General features: G+C 36.5%; 2 protein-coding genes across 2 annotated transcripts in view; one reads left to right on the top strand and one right to left on the bottom strand.

Moving 5' to 3' along the window:
- PH4alphaEFB (prolyl 4-hydroxylase subunit alpha-1) overlaps window positions 1–18,536 on the bottom strand; it is a 28,227-nt gene that overhangs the window by 9,084 nt on the left and 607 nt on the right. The gene's annotated exons all lie outside the window — the stretch shown is intronic.
- Window positions 4,979–9,856, top strand: LOC108762889 (Helicase with zinc finger). Its single transcript, XM_018510117.1, has 6 exons — window positions 4,979–5,438; window positions 6,270–6,934; window positions 7,530–8,219; window positions 8,311–8,826; window positions 9,135–9,412; window positions 9,486–9,856. The coding sequence occupies exons 1-6, from the start codon at window positions 5,213–5,215 to the stop codon at window positions 9,838–9,840; spliced, it is 2,730 nt and encodes a 909-aa protein (XP_018365619.1). The 5' UTR covers window positions 4,979–5,212; the 3' UTR covers window positions 9,841–9,856.

The raw sequence follows: 18,536 nt of genomic DNA, 5'->3' as shown, positions 1-18,536 counted from the left end.
GTGCAAGTTTTGATTGGCTGCTACATTTCTATCTAGGTCTGAATCCACCCCAAGAGAGTGAGCTGAAGTTTATCGAAGGGTAAAACAACCCAGCCTTAATTATTCAATCGCGTCGGAATGGAAAAACTACGCGATATGGAGATTCCTCTTGTCAAGCAAGAGAAAAATGTACTATATTTTCCATGTGTCTCAAATGTGAAATGTGAACGATCGTTATGCTCGATAGGATTAGTCCTCCTGGGAAGTGGATGGATTATCTGTGCGATTTATCTCAAACGTACGTCGCACAATTCACCCCCGTAACGTTACGATCCGGGAGAGGTATCCGTTACAGAGGGAGAACGCTTACGGCTAAATGACACGTCTCGATACGGCTTTATTAAAAACGGTGCATCGTGCGAAAGACAGGCGCGGTCCCTCTTTTCCTCTCTCTCTTTCTCTTTCGATAACGATACAGTTCTTTGTATCGCAGCGCCGAGCCAATAACGAAAGCCGTCTCGTTAGCGCGATTTTTCACCCCGTTCCTCCCGAGCTGTCGTGTCAGCGCATTCTCGCAACGGCCGCGCGTCGCCGACGACAGATTTTAATTAACGATACGCGCGCACGAGACCGGCATGCCGGTGTGCACCTGGAAGGTCCATGGATGATCGGTCCCGGTTTTCCGCCTGTGTGTCGTGGTTTTCGCTCTCATCCCTGTCTTCTCCTTTCAACACGACTGACGTAACGCCCGCATCCCGCAGTTCGGAGACGCCGTGATATTATAGGTAGAGACTTCGCAAACCCCTCCGCCTCTTTGATCTTGTGACGAGAGATTATTTTAGCGGAACTATTATACGCGCCAAGGTTCCCTTGAACATCCTGTACGTTAATTTCTCCGAGTTCATGAGCGGGTGAAAATTCAAGAGGACGATTTTAAGACAAAGAGAGCCGCTAAGTGAGAGCACGAATTAAGGAAGGAACAAAAAACGTCATTCCGCTCCTGGAATTTACTTCCAGACTTTCTGCCGTCGTTCTCGCGCATAGAGAAAGAACAATTTTGTTTAAGTATCTAAAAAATTTAGCTAGACGTAGAACTGAAAATAATTTTTTGGGAATATTAAAATTATTATGTAGGAAATTCAAACACATAATGAGCAATGCTGCAAAAAATTTTGATATTGTAGCTAAACTACATGGAAAAAAAAATGGATTGGATAAAAGATTGGATTTTTAATTGTTAAAACAATTAAAAAGTGATTTAACAAATCTACAGTCGTAATGTAAGTACAGACAGCCAGTTTTCTATATTAAAATAGCAAAGTTGTAGAACTGAATAAAATTAGCGATTTGTTGTAATAGTAGGGTAGACCGGGGAGTAAAGATCCCCGGGGAAAAAGGTCCACTCCTTGTATCTCGGTAATAACGCATTCATTAGAAAATTCCGCCACACAGTTCGTCAACTAAGAGTGGGAATCTCACGCCACAAAGTTCGTTGCTTCCTGGTAACTTTTAGGAAGTTTGCACGGACATGCATTTGAAAGTCAAAAGTAAGATATTAGCGTCGCAGTTATTTTGGTCTGAAGGGATCATTATGGCAACTAGATAGATTAAATAAGTGTATTTATTAATCTTATTCTATTGTTTTAATAGTGTGATTACTAAAATGATTTCTGTTATAGGTTTTTAATAACAATGCCGCAAAGTTTATTTGTCTCGTTGGGATAAAAAGTGCCATGGTTGTTCTATTATCGTTAATGTTGATTCCATAACAAGTCGATAAGCCTAAGCCTTATCAATGAAGTTGACCGATAACCAACTGTACGAAACGTCACTGATAGTTACTTCCGGTTATCGACTCATTGTAGAATCAGCATTAGTGGTCGTTACGCAGAGAAACTGGTAATTATTCAGAATGCGACTTTCATCTCCACTTTCGATGAAATTAGGCTTATTCGACGCGTTTTTGTACGAAACAAAAGAATCTGTAAGAAAAAACGTTGGATCGGCCCTGCGAACCGAGATATTAAGCGTTAAAGTTAACCTATTGAGGTTAGAAAATCTGTAATTTTACAATAGAAATATAATAAAAATATATTAAAATTAAAATGTCAATCTTATAACACAAAAATAAAAATGTTCCGTTTGATAATTTCAGTTTTAACAGAAAATTAAATTATCGACATGTTTTCCTAACATAAGAAAAACTTGGAAAAGAAGAAACAAAACTACAACTATTATAACAAAATTACATGCAATAGAAATCCTATAATAAAAATATATTAAAATTAAAATATCAATCTTATAACGCAAAACCCATTTAATGTAGGTATTTTATAATAAAAATACTCTAATATGTACCTATTTTTATCTCTGAAAATAGTTCGAAATTGATATAGAAGTATTGGTACTTTTTACCCCATTATGTGAAACTTTTTGCCCCGCATATGGGGTACGAAGTGCTGAATAACTTCCTCTGCAAAATTTACGATATCTTTGTAATGAAGGGTATATATGCATACTTTCTTGCATGTATTTTGTAGTCAAAGATCTTTAGTTTCGAAAAATATCAACACGATCTGTGAGTTAAATATTTTTTATTTTATAGCAAAAAATGTCAAAAGTAGCCCTTTATTCCCCGGTCTACTCTACAATAAATTTATTAACACAGCGAAGATAACTTTCTGTGGAAATCAAAATCCAATATATAGATAGAAATTTTTTACAAATCATACTAGCTAAGATGACATGTTTTTTTTTGCTATCGTAACAAAGAAAATTGTTACACATTAATTATTTTCATTGTAGCAAAAAATTAGCTAAATTAACATGTTAATAATTGTTTACGGACATAATTTCTTTGTTGAACCATCCAATCTTTTTAATTATAGATGTTGGACTGTATATATATATACAAAGCTATAGCTTTGCTGAACTATCCAATCTAATTTTTCCGCGCACTTTGAAAATGTTCCACAGAATATATTATTTTGACAATATTAATAATCTTGATAAAATTATTTTCAGATCTGTATCTAGCTAAATTTTTAGATACTTCAGCAAAACCATTTTTTCCGTGCGGAGTTCCACGTGGAAGACAAGTCTGAGTGCGTCCATCAAAAAACTGTATAAAAAGTACGAATTCTCAGTTTAAATTTGCGATTAAAGGATGCGCTCATGTATGTACTCCGCGAGTAGGATCTCTCTTGGTCCTGCAAGTTTTAATCTCTTCTTTCTCATTTTTCATGAACATCAGGCACGTTTTTATGCTGTATTTGCCGGCGCCTCCGGGCAACCTCCATGACACTTACGGGTGTGTTTTTCTCCACTCGTGTCATTCGCGCAAATGGAATAGCGTATGTACGGTGCGTACACACGGTAGAATGCGATGTGCGAAACAGTGGCGGATCTCGCGGCATATTTCAGGGCTCGTGTTTTGCACACGACTGACAAAACTACGAGTCGTTAAAATGAAAACACTTGTAAAAAAAGCATTGCAAACTATACTTTGTATGTAATAAATACATATAACAATAAAAATATAAGAATAAAAATACTTGAAATACAAATATTTACATCATAAATACATACGTATAAAAATATACTCGTTATATTTAGATCAGATATCATGGCAAAAACGAGTTTACTGGAATATTTAAAAATTTAAATACATATATATGAAAATAATTTCGTTGTACCATCTAAATAATTATAGTAGGAAACTCAAGCATTGTGAGTAATACTGCAAAAAGTTCTGACAGTTTAATAACCAGCTTGAATGTTCTATGTAATTATTTTAATAATCCGGACAATTGTAATACGAAATTGGACCAATGAGAATAAATCTAATTAAATATAAAGAGAATTCCTATTTTGCTAAAAGCGGATCTTAGTGTTTAAATATTTCAAATATTTAATGTTCCATCGAAAATTTCTCTACTTGATTAAATTTAATAGTCCGACAAAATTATTTTCGGATCTAGTTACATTTTCAATTACTTTAGCAAAATCGTTCTGTCCATCTCACGATATACGTTTATTAATCTTATTTTGCACAAAGAGAGAGTTGCCCAACTACTGCTGTCTCCATTGTATTTTACAGTCTTATCGTCCACGTCATATAACGGCATTTTTAAATAGTCTTGATAATTAAAGCTCGATGCGCCCTTCATTATTCATCTGTCGTTCTCGTAGTTCCGGTCTCGCGTCTGCTAAATCCACCATTGCATTGGCGCAAAGTGGTCGCCAGTCCCAGCCGGGAAAGGCTTTCAACCCCATCCACCTGCACGACACGACGCAACGCGCCTCGGCTACCCCCTTTTTCAGTATTTCAACCCCTCTCGGAGAAACTCTCGCGAGAGGATAATGGCGATCGTCATTTAGTCACTCGGTCCGTGGCGTGAAGGATTTGCATGAAAATTACCGTTACGCGGAGTTCCTTTCTCCCTGCAGATGCAACTTCGTGCCGCAATAAAAAGAAAAAAAGAAAGAAAGAAAGAAGGAAAGAAAGAAAAAAAGACACCTTCAGCGTCAGTTGCGACGCGACGTTCCGCGAAATTATTCATGAACTTCAATTTTAACGCGTGAGACGATTATTCTTTCAGATGCCCAAGAGTGATTCCGAAATTGTTTTTTAACGCAGGGCAAAGCAACGCGTTGCATGATGATATCCAGAACCCTCGTAATTTCTAGATTACAATATTTAATAGCATAAAGTACAATCAAGTTGTAAAATTTTTTTTATTTGAATTTTTGTCAATCGTAATTTTTATCATCGCGATGCGGGATACGGTAAAGATAAATCCCTGTTGCACCGATCGTACTCCGAAATTTTGAGGTAACAGAGGTCTCTTCGTTACCGACGGTTGATAAAGCCGGTAATGAGGGCGCGCGAGTCGCGCATGCGTACTGACCGGCATGACTCGACTCGGCGCGGCGGCTCGACGCGATGCCGCGCGATGCGGCGGCGCCGACGGCGCCGTCAGTCAGAAACATTTCGCCGAACTGCGTCGAACGGAATAGTTGATTGTGATGACGAGAATATTAACGGCACGTCTGTGTTTGTCTGGCTGGTGTTTGTCTGTGTGATACAAAAGTCTTAAATACTTTGCGCGCGCACAAAAGAGAAAGAGAGAGAGAGAGAGAGAAAAGATCCGCGTGATGCCTCGCGACGACGGTTTGATGGTTCTGTGACACGGCGAGTTCCTCGGCGAGTCGACGACCACGAGCGCCCATCATGGCGGCCGCGGAACACCAGACGAACGACAGCAAAGAAAACTTTCCATATTTCACAGACTTTCCCGAACGGATACGATGCGGGTGGTTCAGATCCAACGATCCGGACACGATCCTCACGTGCGAGCCGCTGCCCAACGTAGATGTCTATTTGTATGGTAGTGCTAACTGCAGGATCGTTGGTAAGAAAGGCAACTACGAGTGGACTTTTTCGATCTTTACGAAAGGTAAGTGAGACAAGGCTTTCTCGTTATTCTGCAGGAAAGCAAAAAGTTGTATATAAGATCCGACGGTATCGATACCGGCGTGTCCCGTCAATAAATCATGAGTGTTGTCGATGAACCTTGCATCCAAACGCCACGTTGTTTTGCCGGCAAAAGATTGGTAAACGTAAAAGAACACGTTTTTAAGTTAACGTTTATAATGTAACAAGGTTACAAATTCCTCATTCTAAAATTCCATAACTTTCCTTGATTTCCAAAGAAAATTTCATGATTTTTCTCTGATGTGTTCAATGTTTTGAAACTTTGTAGTTTCGTTCTGATTTGAAAACTGTCATTATATATATAGTATATTTTGTTGAGAGTAATTAATATATATATATATACAGCAATGTAAATTACTATTAATGTTGCTGACACTACTTGCATTTAATTATTAAATGGTATTTCAAAACTGTAGGTATGATGTATGCATATTAAATTATTTTAAGCCAAGATTTTTATTTTGCAGAAAATTTTGCAAAATTCCCTGACTTCTTTAATTTCCAGTTTTGTAATAATCCTATATAATACATGTACAATAATAATTTTGAAAAATCTTCAAACGACATACTTTTCTTATCATCTCTTCCAGATTAACACATTTTTTGTCAGTTACGTTACAATTAACACACTTATTATCATCAATTTGTTTCCAACTGCTTTGATAACAAATAAAACAACGCATAATAATAAAGAAATTATACTTGCAACATCTCAGCAAGCGATACATTAATGTGATTACTTAAGCTATTCCATTTCACCTGTTTTACCCTTACCAATCTTCGATCCCAAAAGGCGGTCAAGAGTTACAGAATATGGCCTTGATATCTGACGATCATCGAGCCAATTTCTTCCTGAAGTCAGTGCAAAAGAAGAACGGTATAAAAATCGGAGTGACGAACGGCCAGGAGTGGTGGCATGGTCCCTACCTGGGTGATTCTCAAGAAGATAAGAGACAATATCTGGTGACTGTTGGTTTTACTGCAAAAAAACACAGCACATATTGGCAAGACCTAGTCTTTGGCTTCCTGAGTGCACCAGTGTACCTCCAGAGGATCTGTGCAGACTACTTGCTCATCAAAGACTACGAACGGATACAGAGGGCAACAAATTATCAGCAGTCGCAAATATCGTTGAGATGGAAGAACCCCTACGAATTCTATTCACCCTTCATGCCGCACGCCAATCCACGAGAGACCAAACTATCGCGGATCTACCCATGTCCAGACAGGCAGAACTTTGTCCTCACTCAGAATACGTTGTCAGACAATCGGCTAACGCCAAAGAACTATCGGGGTCGCATGCACGAGTTGATCACCCTCGAGGAGGTCGCGCGACACGAGCAGATTTCAAGATACAACCAGCTCTCATGGTTACGTCTCATGTCGCATTACGTACTGTTCAACTGCGATGCCTCCACCATCGTTAAATACACGCCGCCGGGTGAGCTCTTCGCTCAGGTGCGATTCTTTCTGGGTTCTAGGAGACTCTCTTGCTGCTTTTTACTCCCTGTTCACCGCGCTGGCACACGATTGTGCGTGATATCTACTTATTCATTGTACGGTTTGTCACAGTTTTCTTGGGAACGCATGCATTATACACTTTTATATTACACTTATTCGCGTGTATATTTTCTGCTAGATTCGTTTATATATATATTCGTTTATAGTGAATTCGATTGGACGCACTCAATGCAAACTGGTGCACATTAAAGTCATCATATATAAATTAACGTAAAAATATAAGTTTAATGTAAATATAAGAAAAAAAAACGGATTAAATTATGAAATCTCTTTCTTTAATATATTTTTTATTATGCTGTTAAGTGAAATCTGTATTTTATAATCGAAATATTTGTATTTTTACATAGATAAATTACTTTTACATAAATTAAATCAGTGTACAACGGCTTTAATATGCACTAGTGTGCGTCTAATCGAATTCACTTTCAGTTCCCGCTCAATTACGTTCACTCCCCATTTAAGATCAAATAATGATACGTCATTTCCCTTTTGATCACTTATATCCAACGCGTGAAATTTATTATCACCACAGATCCCACTCAGTCGGGACATCTTGGAGGATACGCAGAGCGGCAGACTCCTACAGCGCAGCTGTAATAGCGTTCTACTTAAGTTGTGGGGCAAGGAAACAAAGTTTAACGTCTTCGAAGCTCACATCGAAGATAAAAACTCACACTCCATACATGTGAGGCTAAGCAAAGAATGTGTGGCTTGTTGGGATTTGAAGGAGCACAACGAACTCGAGGTCGAAGTACAATTCGTGTTGAATCGTTTGAACTTCTGTGAATGGCACTTGGCAGTAGATAGTCTCGAGGATATGAACCTGGTGTTTCTAATGGATGAACAGCACAAGACTGACAAAGAAATTGTCTATGACTTTCTACAGGTTGACTCTGGTAATCTTAGTATCCTCTCTAATCTACTATTGGACTCACCGCTCAATCATGAACAGAAACAAGCAGTCACTGTAATAACATTGTCGATTAAGACTTCACCACCAGTCCTTTTGTTGGGACCATTCGGCACGGGAAAGACATTCACCATAGCGCACATGCTGCGTATGCTTGTACAAAATACAAACAACCGAATACTTTTGTGTACGCATAGCAACAGCGCCGCCGATCTTTACATTAAGGAATTCTTCCATATTTGGTACAATAAGGATAAAGACATAAGACTTAAGCCTGTTAGGATATATTATAAACTGCGTTCTTTGAACACGGTAGGTGAGCAACGTTATCTAATTTCTTTTCTTTTGAGTAGCAAGGAGAACCATATCTATTATTGGCGACTTGGTTATTTTCGCGATTTAGGTACATCCGACGGTGCAGAAATACTGCTTAATGGACGAACACGGTCGTTTCCGCGATCCAGTTGCAGCAGATCTTCAAGATTGTGGTCTAATAGTTACAACATTGGCAACATCCAGCTGTCTGATGAGCCTTAAATTATCGCCAACTCACATAGTTATTGACGAAGCGGCTCAGGCTATGGAATGCGAGGCACTGATAGCTCTGACTTTGGCGAACCGAGAAACTCGCTTGCTTCTGGCAGGTGATCAAATGCAACTCGCACCAGAAATCTATAGCATACTAGCGAACGAGCGAGGATTGGGCATTAGCCTTCTGGAGAGAATGTACGCATATTATCCGCCGGAACATCCATGTCGGATACATTTATGTCAGAACTATCGCGCACATGCAGATATAATCAAGTACACATCCGAAACGTTTTATGACGGGATGGTTAAACCTGCTAACATGAAACTATTGAAGCACCCAGTCTTTAAACCATTGATATTTTATGCTGTTAATGGCGCGGAAGAACAGGTACACGGATTATTTCGAAACATTGAGATTAATGTAGAATAAAAGGCTTGATGCAATCTGTCGAAGAAAATCCTACATATTTTCTGTTTAAATTATTTTGTCGATTTACTACATATATTTACAGATTATTGTGTATGTAGACCATACGGAAACAAAAAAAGATGTTCTTAGATAGTAAATTTTTTTAATCAGATAGTTTTTTTTGTAAAAGATTTGACAATATAAAATGTACTGTTTTTTTTTTTGCTTAAACTCTTCAATTGGACTTTAGAATAAAGGGGGCATTCAGATCGATTTCTGATTACTAGGCTACATGTTCCACGGGATATCACCATGCCACGGAGGCAGAAGAACTAGCGAATCGTGTACTGGAATTGAGAAGAGGATGGCCGACGCAACAATGGGGTCCATATAACGACGGCTCTATTGGCGTCTTGTCGTATTATCCTGAACAAGTACAACGATTGCGAATCGAATTGCGCAAGCGTTTACTTTTCGACGTGTCTGTCGAGAGGGTGTTGAACGTCCAAGGCAAACAATTCACCGCAGTTTTTATCAGTACAGTCCGGACAAGGATATCTGACAGGTATCGACTTTGCTACAAATGACACTAGCACATTTTACTTTAGAACGCTTGTACATAGTATCGATTGTTACAGATCGTCCGCCGAGGTAAAAATCAAGGACTACGGCTTTTTAACGGATCCACGCTTATTAAACACTGCGTTGACCAGAGCGAAATGTTTTGTAGCAGTGGTAGGCGATCCAGTCGCTTTGCTTACTATTGGTTGCTGCAAAGATCTTTGGAAAAAATATCTAGAAATGGCTGATTTGTATGGGATGGATCGAAAAGAATTGCAGTCGCATCTGAATCAAGTTTCGAAAATTCAAATATCGCCTTTGAATCCGCATGCAAGAGAATTTTTCCCCAGAGCACCGCCCTTGTGCTTCGTGCAGTATATTCAAGTACCGGTTTGGTATCCATTAATTTACCCTCCACAACAGCCGATGTGATGAAGCATGATGCAAATAAGAATCTTTATCGATTATTTTGGGACACGGCTGTCCGTTTCACGAATTTCGAAATTACGTTTCGCTGGTACTACTGTCAGCACTTCTTTCGATCGCATCGATCGCCATAAAACGAAATCTATATTGAATTTATATACGTGTGCATTGAGTCTAATTCTCATTTGTGTGATAGTATGATTGTTTATAATGTATAAAATGTGTATGTAAATTGTATGTTTGTTTATATATTAAGATGTGTATCACGAGCGTTTATGATATGAAAGTATAAATCTCTTTACCTTTTGTTGTACGATAGAATTATCTACTAACAAATTATCAAGAAAAATATTAATTATACCTCGAATATATTTTGTATTAATATTTTTGATTGAGTTTCTTAAAACTCTTCGTTTTACCTAGACATTTAAACAATATGGGCATAATTTTATAAACATGTAATATGTGTACAGAGCGAGAATTCCATAAATTAATTTATTATATCGAGATTTTTTTCAGATTCAACATTGTCGATTATAAGACAATATATATTTCTAAATAAAAAACATCTCTTGTATCTCTTATTTACAAAATTTATTGTCATAATTTATATATATTATATTTTACGTAACTTTATTTTTATTTTTATCAAGAATAAAACTATATTTCGTAAAAAAGCCTAAACGTCATTCCTCCTCAATTCTTCGTGAGATCCAACGTACCGTATTTCGAACTACGTTTGATTATGCTAATGCTCGAAATCTAAAATATCGCGTGTTAATTTTCTCGTATTAACAACGCGATGTTATCCTTCGGAGAGGGAATGATGTATCAGGACATACAACGGCGATAGATACATCGTTGATACGCGACCCGGGTATTGTCTAACGCCTAAAGGCAGAGCACGCGTGTACATGCAGACACGTATGCTACGTGCAGCTTCGATGCCGCTGCATCCACGAATATTCGATACGTAATTCTATGCCGCGACTTGTCTCCCGCGCGATCCGATCTGCTGCTATTAGGAGTATCGTCTCACAGATCTCTGTATATCTGTATGTTGACGCTAATTGAATTAGGATAGAGGTGGGGGTTTCCATCTAAGGAATATTGCGAAATACCATGGTTCGTTCTTAATGCGAAGCAATATGTTAGCATATTCGATTACGTTAGTAATTTGAGCAATTACATTAATTCAATTCGATGCAAGGGGAACGCGGAATATGAAGAGTACGGTAAAATGTATGTAACTCGAAGCAACATACAAAATTATTCTATATTAAGGAGGCAAAATTAGTCTACATTCTCCAGCTTAAAAAAGTGGAGGGGAGTCACGTGACTTTTCTTATCTTAACAAGAGAGCATGAAGAATGCAAAACGATATTGCCATCAAATAATGAATAAAATTTAAGCAGTAAAACTATAATTTGTCATTAAAAATTTTGATAGAAACAATGTTGCCACGTTTTCACTAGTATGAAGTCATTAAAGTTATAGAAAATTCATGAACATTTTATACTCTTATACGAAATAATACGGTGAAACTTTATTTTAACTCGTTCTTTTATATCCACATAACTTTTTAAAATTCTTATATTTTGTTTATAATTAAATTATTTAAAACCCTCCTTGTAAGAATTTCAGCTATTTTGCGAAATTATTCGAAAAAACCTATATGGTCAAAAAATTTAAAAAAATTCACGGAAATGCCTACATGTATATTAATTATTCTTATATTTATTTTCAATATTTATTTTCAATATTTGATTAAATTCTTATATGAAAAGACTAGAATATCTCTCTATAACTAAAATTTGATGATACTAGAATGCGATCCATATACATATTAAGTATACTGAGGTGTGAGCTTTACTGTTAGTTTAATCGGGATTTTATCGGAAATGAATAAAGTTTTTATTAAAAAATCTTAAGCTTGTTGAATATTCAGTCTTATCGCGGAAAATATTGCAGCAATCCTGGAGGTCGAATTTCACGCGGCGCATACCGTGCGATCGATTTCTCGTGCGCAGCGAAAAGGAGAAATATTATCGGAATTCCATCGATAATTCCAATCGTGTTTTCTCTAATTACCGGAAAACTAAATATAACATACATAATAGCGTGAATATGCAAGTTTACGCATGTAAATACACATTCCCTTTTTCATATCTCTCGATTAGTCAAACCAAATATTTCCAGGAAGTAATTCTGATATGCTCAGTCACGAGTAATTTCTCCAACATCGGTTGCACATTTACGAAACAGACATTCGTGGTTTGAAAAAATCAGTTATATCCGGTTTTTAAATTGCGTCGTTGTTTTGAACAATTCGTTAACGTAAAAAATAACGGCATATTTTCATCCCTTTTAACGTGAAGAATTGATTAGCTCCTTCACTTTTCAAAGCGTTGAATATTCCGTATCTGAATATCTAATTCCACTGAAATTTCTGAGTTACAGTTTCATTGAAAAATAAAAAAAGAATAAAGAATGAGAAGAAGATATATAAATATATTTTAATTAAATAATTTTACCATCAAATTAATGTTTTACATCAACATAAAATTATCGTTTTACTATTAATGAAAATAAATGAAGTGTTTGCATAATAACGACACATAAAAGCAATTATAATGGAGTTATTAATTCACATACATTTTAACATTATGTTATTAAAAAATTAGCTTTTACAGGAAAACTATAGTGGCATTGAAAAGTGTCATATTTTGAAGCAAAAAATACAATGACATAATGGATTAGAATAGATTAAGTAAAATTAATTAAAGAGAAATTATATGATTTTAAAAATGAACCATCGTCTTCTAAAGGTTATAAAAAAAACATGTATATAAAAACATGTGGTAATTATACTTTATCGTGCCGCGTATAAAAATATGTGTATTTTACGTTTGCTCGCACGAACATATATAAATAAATATCTACGGAATAATTAAGATCCGTATCATCGTGATCGACCTTACCTTTGGGACGATAAAAAAAAAGGAAACAATACGAGAACAAAAAAGAAACGTCGCGCAGTACCGATGGCAATTAATAAAAGGTAACGAGAGTAAATGAGAATCCTCGACAAAGACTCGTTTCTACGTCCGTCTGCGCGATCCTCTCGAACCGACGATAAAAACAAATCGATCGCCAGGCGGGACGTTTAATTAGAAGCAAATAGTTACAGGGCGCGGACGCGCTTGTGATAGAACTTTGTTATCTTATCGGAGCCAATTACAACGACGCTCTCGCTCTCCCGAGGGAGCGCTCGAACGGCCACCCGTACCATCGCGTAATCGCGATTATTAATACCAGTAATGGCGCTTCCGGTGGTTGCGTCTCGACCCGACTCGTTTGTCCCACGAATCCCTAGCTTGAAAATTCACCTTACCCACGTAACTGCCGAGAACATTTCCCTCCGTTAAACTACCACCGCTGGCTATTGGCTGTACGTTCGCCTCCTCTTTGATTCTCCTTTCTGACATGCAAATAAATTATTGGTGCGTGCAATGAAACGAATCTCGGTTTTATTTGAGGCACACGATATTTCCCGAAATCGGCGAATCGAAATGAAATCCTCCGACGTCGGCCGGCGAGTTTCGCGTTGGCCAATCCACCAATTTGCGTGCGCGTAATCACGAGGTCGGATAAATGCGTCCGAAATCTATACTATCCTTGCTCGGAGCAGCGCCCATTTCGTGAGCAAGATAAGACGCTTTTAATATCCGCGAACGACTTACGGAACTCGCGCGATTACTCCGATAGATAGAACGCTGCCATTTCGCGACGACTGTGTGGGATGAATAAGCCAAATAGTGTTGAACGACTAGATGTACGTACTCACAGTACGTATATATTTCGAACAAAAAAAGGAGCAAAGAATTGCGAACAATCGATTCCGAATCGAATGTTAACTGATCACCGATTGAAATCTGCTATCGAAACTGTGTGGACGCACGATAATTAACTTGCAATTGTCCTCTCGCGCGATCCTCTCGTTTCTATCGAATTGCGTAAAATAAAACGATAAATCTTCCTAGAAGCGTATCGCATTCACGCATGCTTTTCCCTTCGGTAAAATTACATCCGCGCTTAGTCCAGCCGATACCGAATACTTTTCGGATTACAGATAAAAATATTCGAATGCAAGTATATGAAAAGACTTCCTCTCGTTACAACGAAAATCTTTTTCTACTTAAAAATACTTCTGTACCTAATAATGCTTTACCTATACTGAGAAAAAAATGCTGTTGATTCAATTAAAGTCTATATTACGGGCTGTCACTAATATAAGTGATTAATTTATGTATATTTTTATTGACATAAAGGCTTTGATTATTGAAATAATAATTTTTGCCTTTATGTCAATAAAAATATACATGAATTAATCACTTATGTTAGTGACAGCCCGTAATATAGACTTTAATTGAATCAACAGTATTTTTTTCTCAGTGTAATAATGCTTAAAAATAATAATTGAAAATTGATATATAATTTAATAGACTATTATTATATAATTTAATAGTTATTACTAAATCTAACTAGAAGATTAGGGCCGGTATTCATATTTTGTTCTTACTTTAAAGCCCCAGATACAATGCGAAGAAATAGCGATAGCGATAGAAATTATCAGAAACACTGTATATTCCAGTGTATCTGATTTCTGATAGGTTGAAATCGTGTTATTTTTATCACTATCGCTATTCCTTCGCATTGTGTCTGGGGCTTTAGACCATCATAAGTAATGTCTTAAGATGTTAATACTTTAGAAAAGAAGATTGAAATTCATTCTTCTTCATTTAATTAAGGAAGATAGAATGGGCAATTCTTTTCTCTCAACGGTATTTCTCCAAGAATATAAAAATGGAGATATACAAAAATTTCTAAAATCGCTCTAAAAATCTCTTCAAATAATATAAATTAAATTCACCGATTAAGCCGATCCTACATGCTTTTCAGATTGTAAAAAAAAATATTTTATTCTAGATCAGAAACTAATTTTGTAATTTATAGAGATTATCATGTAATATATACATATTTTTTTTTTTACATTATAAAGATATAAAATTCGACTCTTACATGCCCTTTCACAACAAACATTATCGTGTATTAGTAACAAGAGTCCTTTGTACTTGTCGATTTAAAAAAATATTTGGAGAGAGATACTTTTCTTGTGGATTCGCACGATAGATAAAATATGTGACACATGCAATCTTCGTGTGCACGGTAAGCAGTGCATAAACCGGAGCATAAAATCATACGTTATCTCCATCAGTTCGCGTACGTGTCGATTATATACTCGGTTTCGCGGTGTGTTCGCATGTATGCGCACCTTCGAATTTTACTCGTATGAAATGGCCATCCCGTGACTGGATTACAATCGTTGAACTTTGAACATCCATGCAAAACGGGAAACGGAATGCCGGAGAGAAAAAGAGGAAGAGCCAGGTGCGCAGGCAGGCAGACGGGAAACCTGTTCAAAATCGGCGATATATTCTTCGAAAATGATTTTCCCCTTGCTCGTATTTGATAGTTCGACTATGATGGACGGCTACGATGGTTGATTTATCGCTAGATTAGAGAATCCCGGTAGATTGCAAACTTTGCTCGCATGAGTAATTATTCGGTAGATAATGGTCTGATTCTGAGGCGAGACTCGAGACGAAAACTTATCACCGTTCGTCGCGCGTCATTGGACCGAATCACTCGAGTATCTCATTCACGATTTCGCTGCGTATACATCCACAAATGTTGTTTCAAACAGAATAAAGTGGAGTAAAAAGTTACGAGCGATTAGCTCTGAATTACACATTAACTAATGAATTTTTGTTTGTCATCTGCTAAAAATTACTTTCATGCTCAAATTTTGATAAGTGGTTGGAATATTCTTGATAATATATGCACTGATATGAGAAAAGGATCGTTCATTTGATTGAATTAATTTAATTCCCTTTATTTCTTTCGAAAATTGTATGTATTTAAGTCAAACATATATTCGACTTAAATAAATACATTGAGAGAAAAAAATGGTTACAATTATCTTAATTTAACTATAATTTATAGTCGATTTTTGGGACAATTTGTATATTTACAGTTGTTTTAATCACACAAATATAGTCAATTGCGGTATTAATAATGATCACACATACTACTTGAAAATCTTTAATATTTCTTAACATATTTTTTAGTTATTATTACCACGTAAATAAATTTAAGAAAATGGTTATATTCATTCATTATATAATTGCGTTGACTGAATAAAAATGTTTATTTTATTTATCATTTAAATCTTAATATTTTACTATAATAATATTTGAAATTATCATGATTTATAATACATCTTCTTCATGTTTGAGCCTAGAGAACATACATGGTTATTATGACTAACATGACAATAATAATAATAAAATGATAAAGAACAATAAAGCTCGATAATAATAAATAAAACAAATAATTCGAAGGGCTACGAGCCAGAGATACAAACAAAGAAAGTATATTTTAAAACGTTATAAATATAAAATTCCAACAGACAAACAAACGTTTCGACGCCGATCGGGTCATTCTCCATGTTAACAAAAGTTTAAATATTATAATATTACGAACTGCAAATTATATAAGATTTCCATAACTTAATACGTGTGTAAAGTGATGTGAATACGCAATATTTGTTGAAATGCTTGCAAAGATCATTCTTGTTGGTCCTTCAATATAATCCAAAATTCAATTAATAATGGCATTTTGCTTGTGTTTTCTTGTAAACGTTGTCCTTTCTTATAAAAATGTTGAGTCAAAAGTTAAAAATCTCATTGTAGTCGTGAAAAGCCTTGGAAACGTTACAGCGGTGCAAAAGTTAACATAACAAGATCTATAAAACCCGTATAAAGTAACCATAAAATAATCATAAAAATGGAGTTCCTAACCGTAATTATTTTATCATGTTTTTCTCTCACAATCAGTGTACATTCTTGAATGAAAGAAATATACAAAACAATTAAATTTTAATTTAAAATTCAAATTCAAATGAACATTTTTTCCCTCAATGTGTATTTAATTCAGCGCATCGACAATACGCTAATATCATCGTCAGACAATTTGAATGAACGTTAAAAAAGGATCTCCGTCCGTGAGTTTCCGATCGATTCGGAATTAACGAAATTCGCGCGGAAGCAAGCCACGGGCGCGAGTGCGAACGCCGAATTTTGCTGCGTGATTGCTGCGCGATCCGATTGCGATTCGATGGCGGATTTTTGAATGGCCATGGAAATTGAGAGCGCGGGGATGAGGAAAACCTCCCGTTCGCGACACGACGGGCGCACGCTTCTCCTCATCGTGTCGCGTGTCCGTGACAGGATTTTCTCGAGAGCGAGTCGCGCGCGGTCGTCGACGGTGTGTTAAATTCCGCGCGGGATCGTCCTACATAAATGTTGCTGAAAACTTTTCCGTTGTCCCGCGTGTATTACTCGTTTCACCGCTCCCGTTGCGCCAGACAGAAATGCCTAAACTATCCTCCGGCTGGATTAATGGCGTCGCGGTTTACGAAATAAGCGCACTGTTAGCTGCAAAAGAACATATTGCTTGAAGTTACTTTTCCTATAAAAAAAAAATTAAATTAAAAAAAATTTATTAAAAAAATTCATGAAAGCTTAAATTATAAGGAAAATAAATAAATTAAATACAAATTTAATCAGATCAAAAATTAATGTAGACGTCTATAACATAATGTAAATCTCTGGTGTTCGTTTACTTAGTTCTTTTTAAAAGAAAACAAAAATTTGCGAAGCAATTTTTAATTGAGAAATGTAGTTATATTAACATTTTTTTAATGATTATAGCCGACTTTAACGTGAATTATTGTTTGCTCTAGTTACGAAGTAAATTACGAAGCTCGTTCTTTTTTTTATTCGTAACCAATGGTAAAGAGATAATTTCAGTCCTTCGCTGCTCCGACACGAAATTATGTCCCGTAAATGAGCTTGATCACTTTGGGATTCAGTTTTACGATTATCTCTCCAGCACGAGTGTCGATTTTAGTCAGATCGGGATCCGATCTTAATGTATTCACTCTTTTCTGATTTCTTTTCACCCTATTTCTTTTCTTATCCGCGAAAGGTGGTCGAAGGCATCGGTATCGAATCAGGCAGCATGCCAAATCGCACCTTCGGGAAGATAAAGAAAAAGAAAAGAACAATCGGTCGGGGCGGGAGCCATTCGTGAAAGTCTTCCCATGAAATAGCCCTCTTTCCTTAATCACCTTTCGTTTTAACGGCCTTCCGAGGGAAATGGAACGAGGAAATCGTCGCGCCGATAAGTGCCTCGATGATCTACTTTTCATGTTCGACTTCGTCGCCGTACAACTTTAATATCACATATTATTTTTATTATTCGACCACCAGCGTTTAATTAACACTGGGATCGTGCTGATCGATAACAATTTTCGCATGATATGTCATGATATAATAAAGTCAAATGGTATTCAGGATAACCGAAAGGGCTCTAAATTTGATTATTTGCTGTTATGCGTATTGATGAAAAAAAAAAAGAGAGAGCTTTAACAGGAGTCGGTAGAGAGCACGAGCAAAAATTATTTCTGCAGAATGATTCGTTACATGTGGCTGATCAAATATCGGTAGACCGAACGAATATATACACGCCTGGTGAAATGTTAAAGAGGGAGAATAAATAAAAAAAAAAAAAAAAAA

This window comes from Trachymyrmex cornetzi, unplaced genomic scaffold, assembly GCF_001594075.2.
Source record: "Trachymyrmex cornetzi isolate Tcor2-1 unplaced genomic scaffold, Tcor1.1 scaffold325, whole genome shotgun sequence".
Taxonomy (NCBI): domain Eukaryota; kingdom Metazoa; phylum Arthropoda; class Insecta; order Hymenoptera; family Formicidae; genus Trachymyrmex; species Trachymyrmex cornetzi.
Note: the sequence above shows the minus strand (reverse complement) of the source record. Positions and strands in the feature narration are given on the sequence as shown.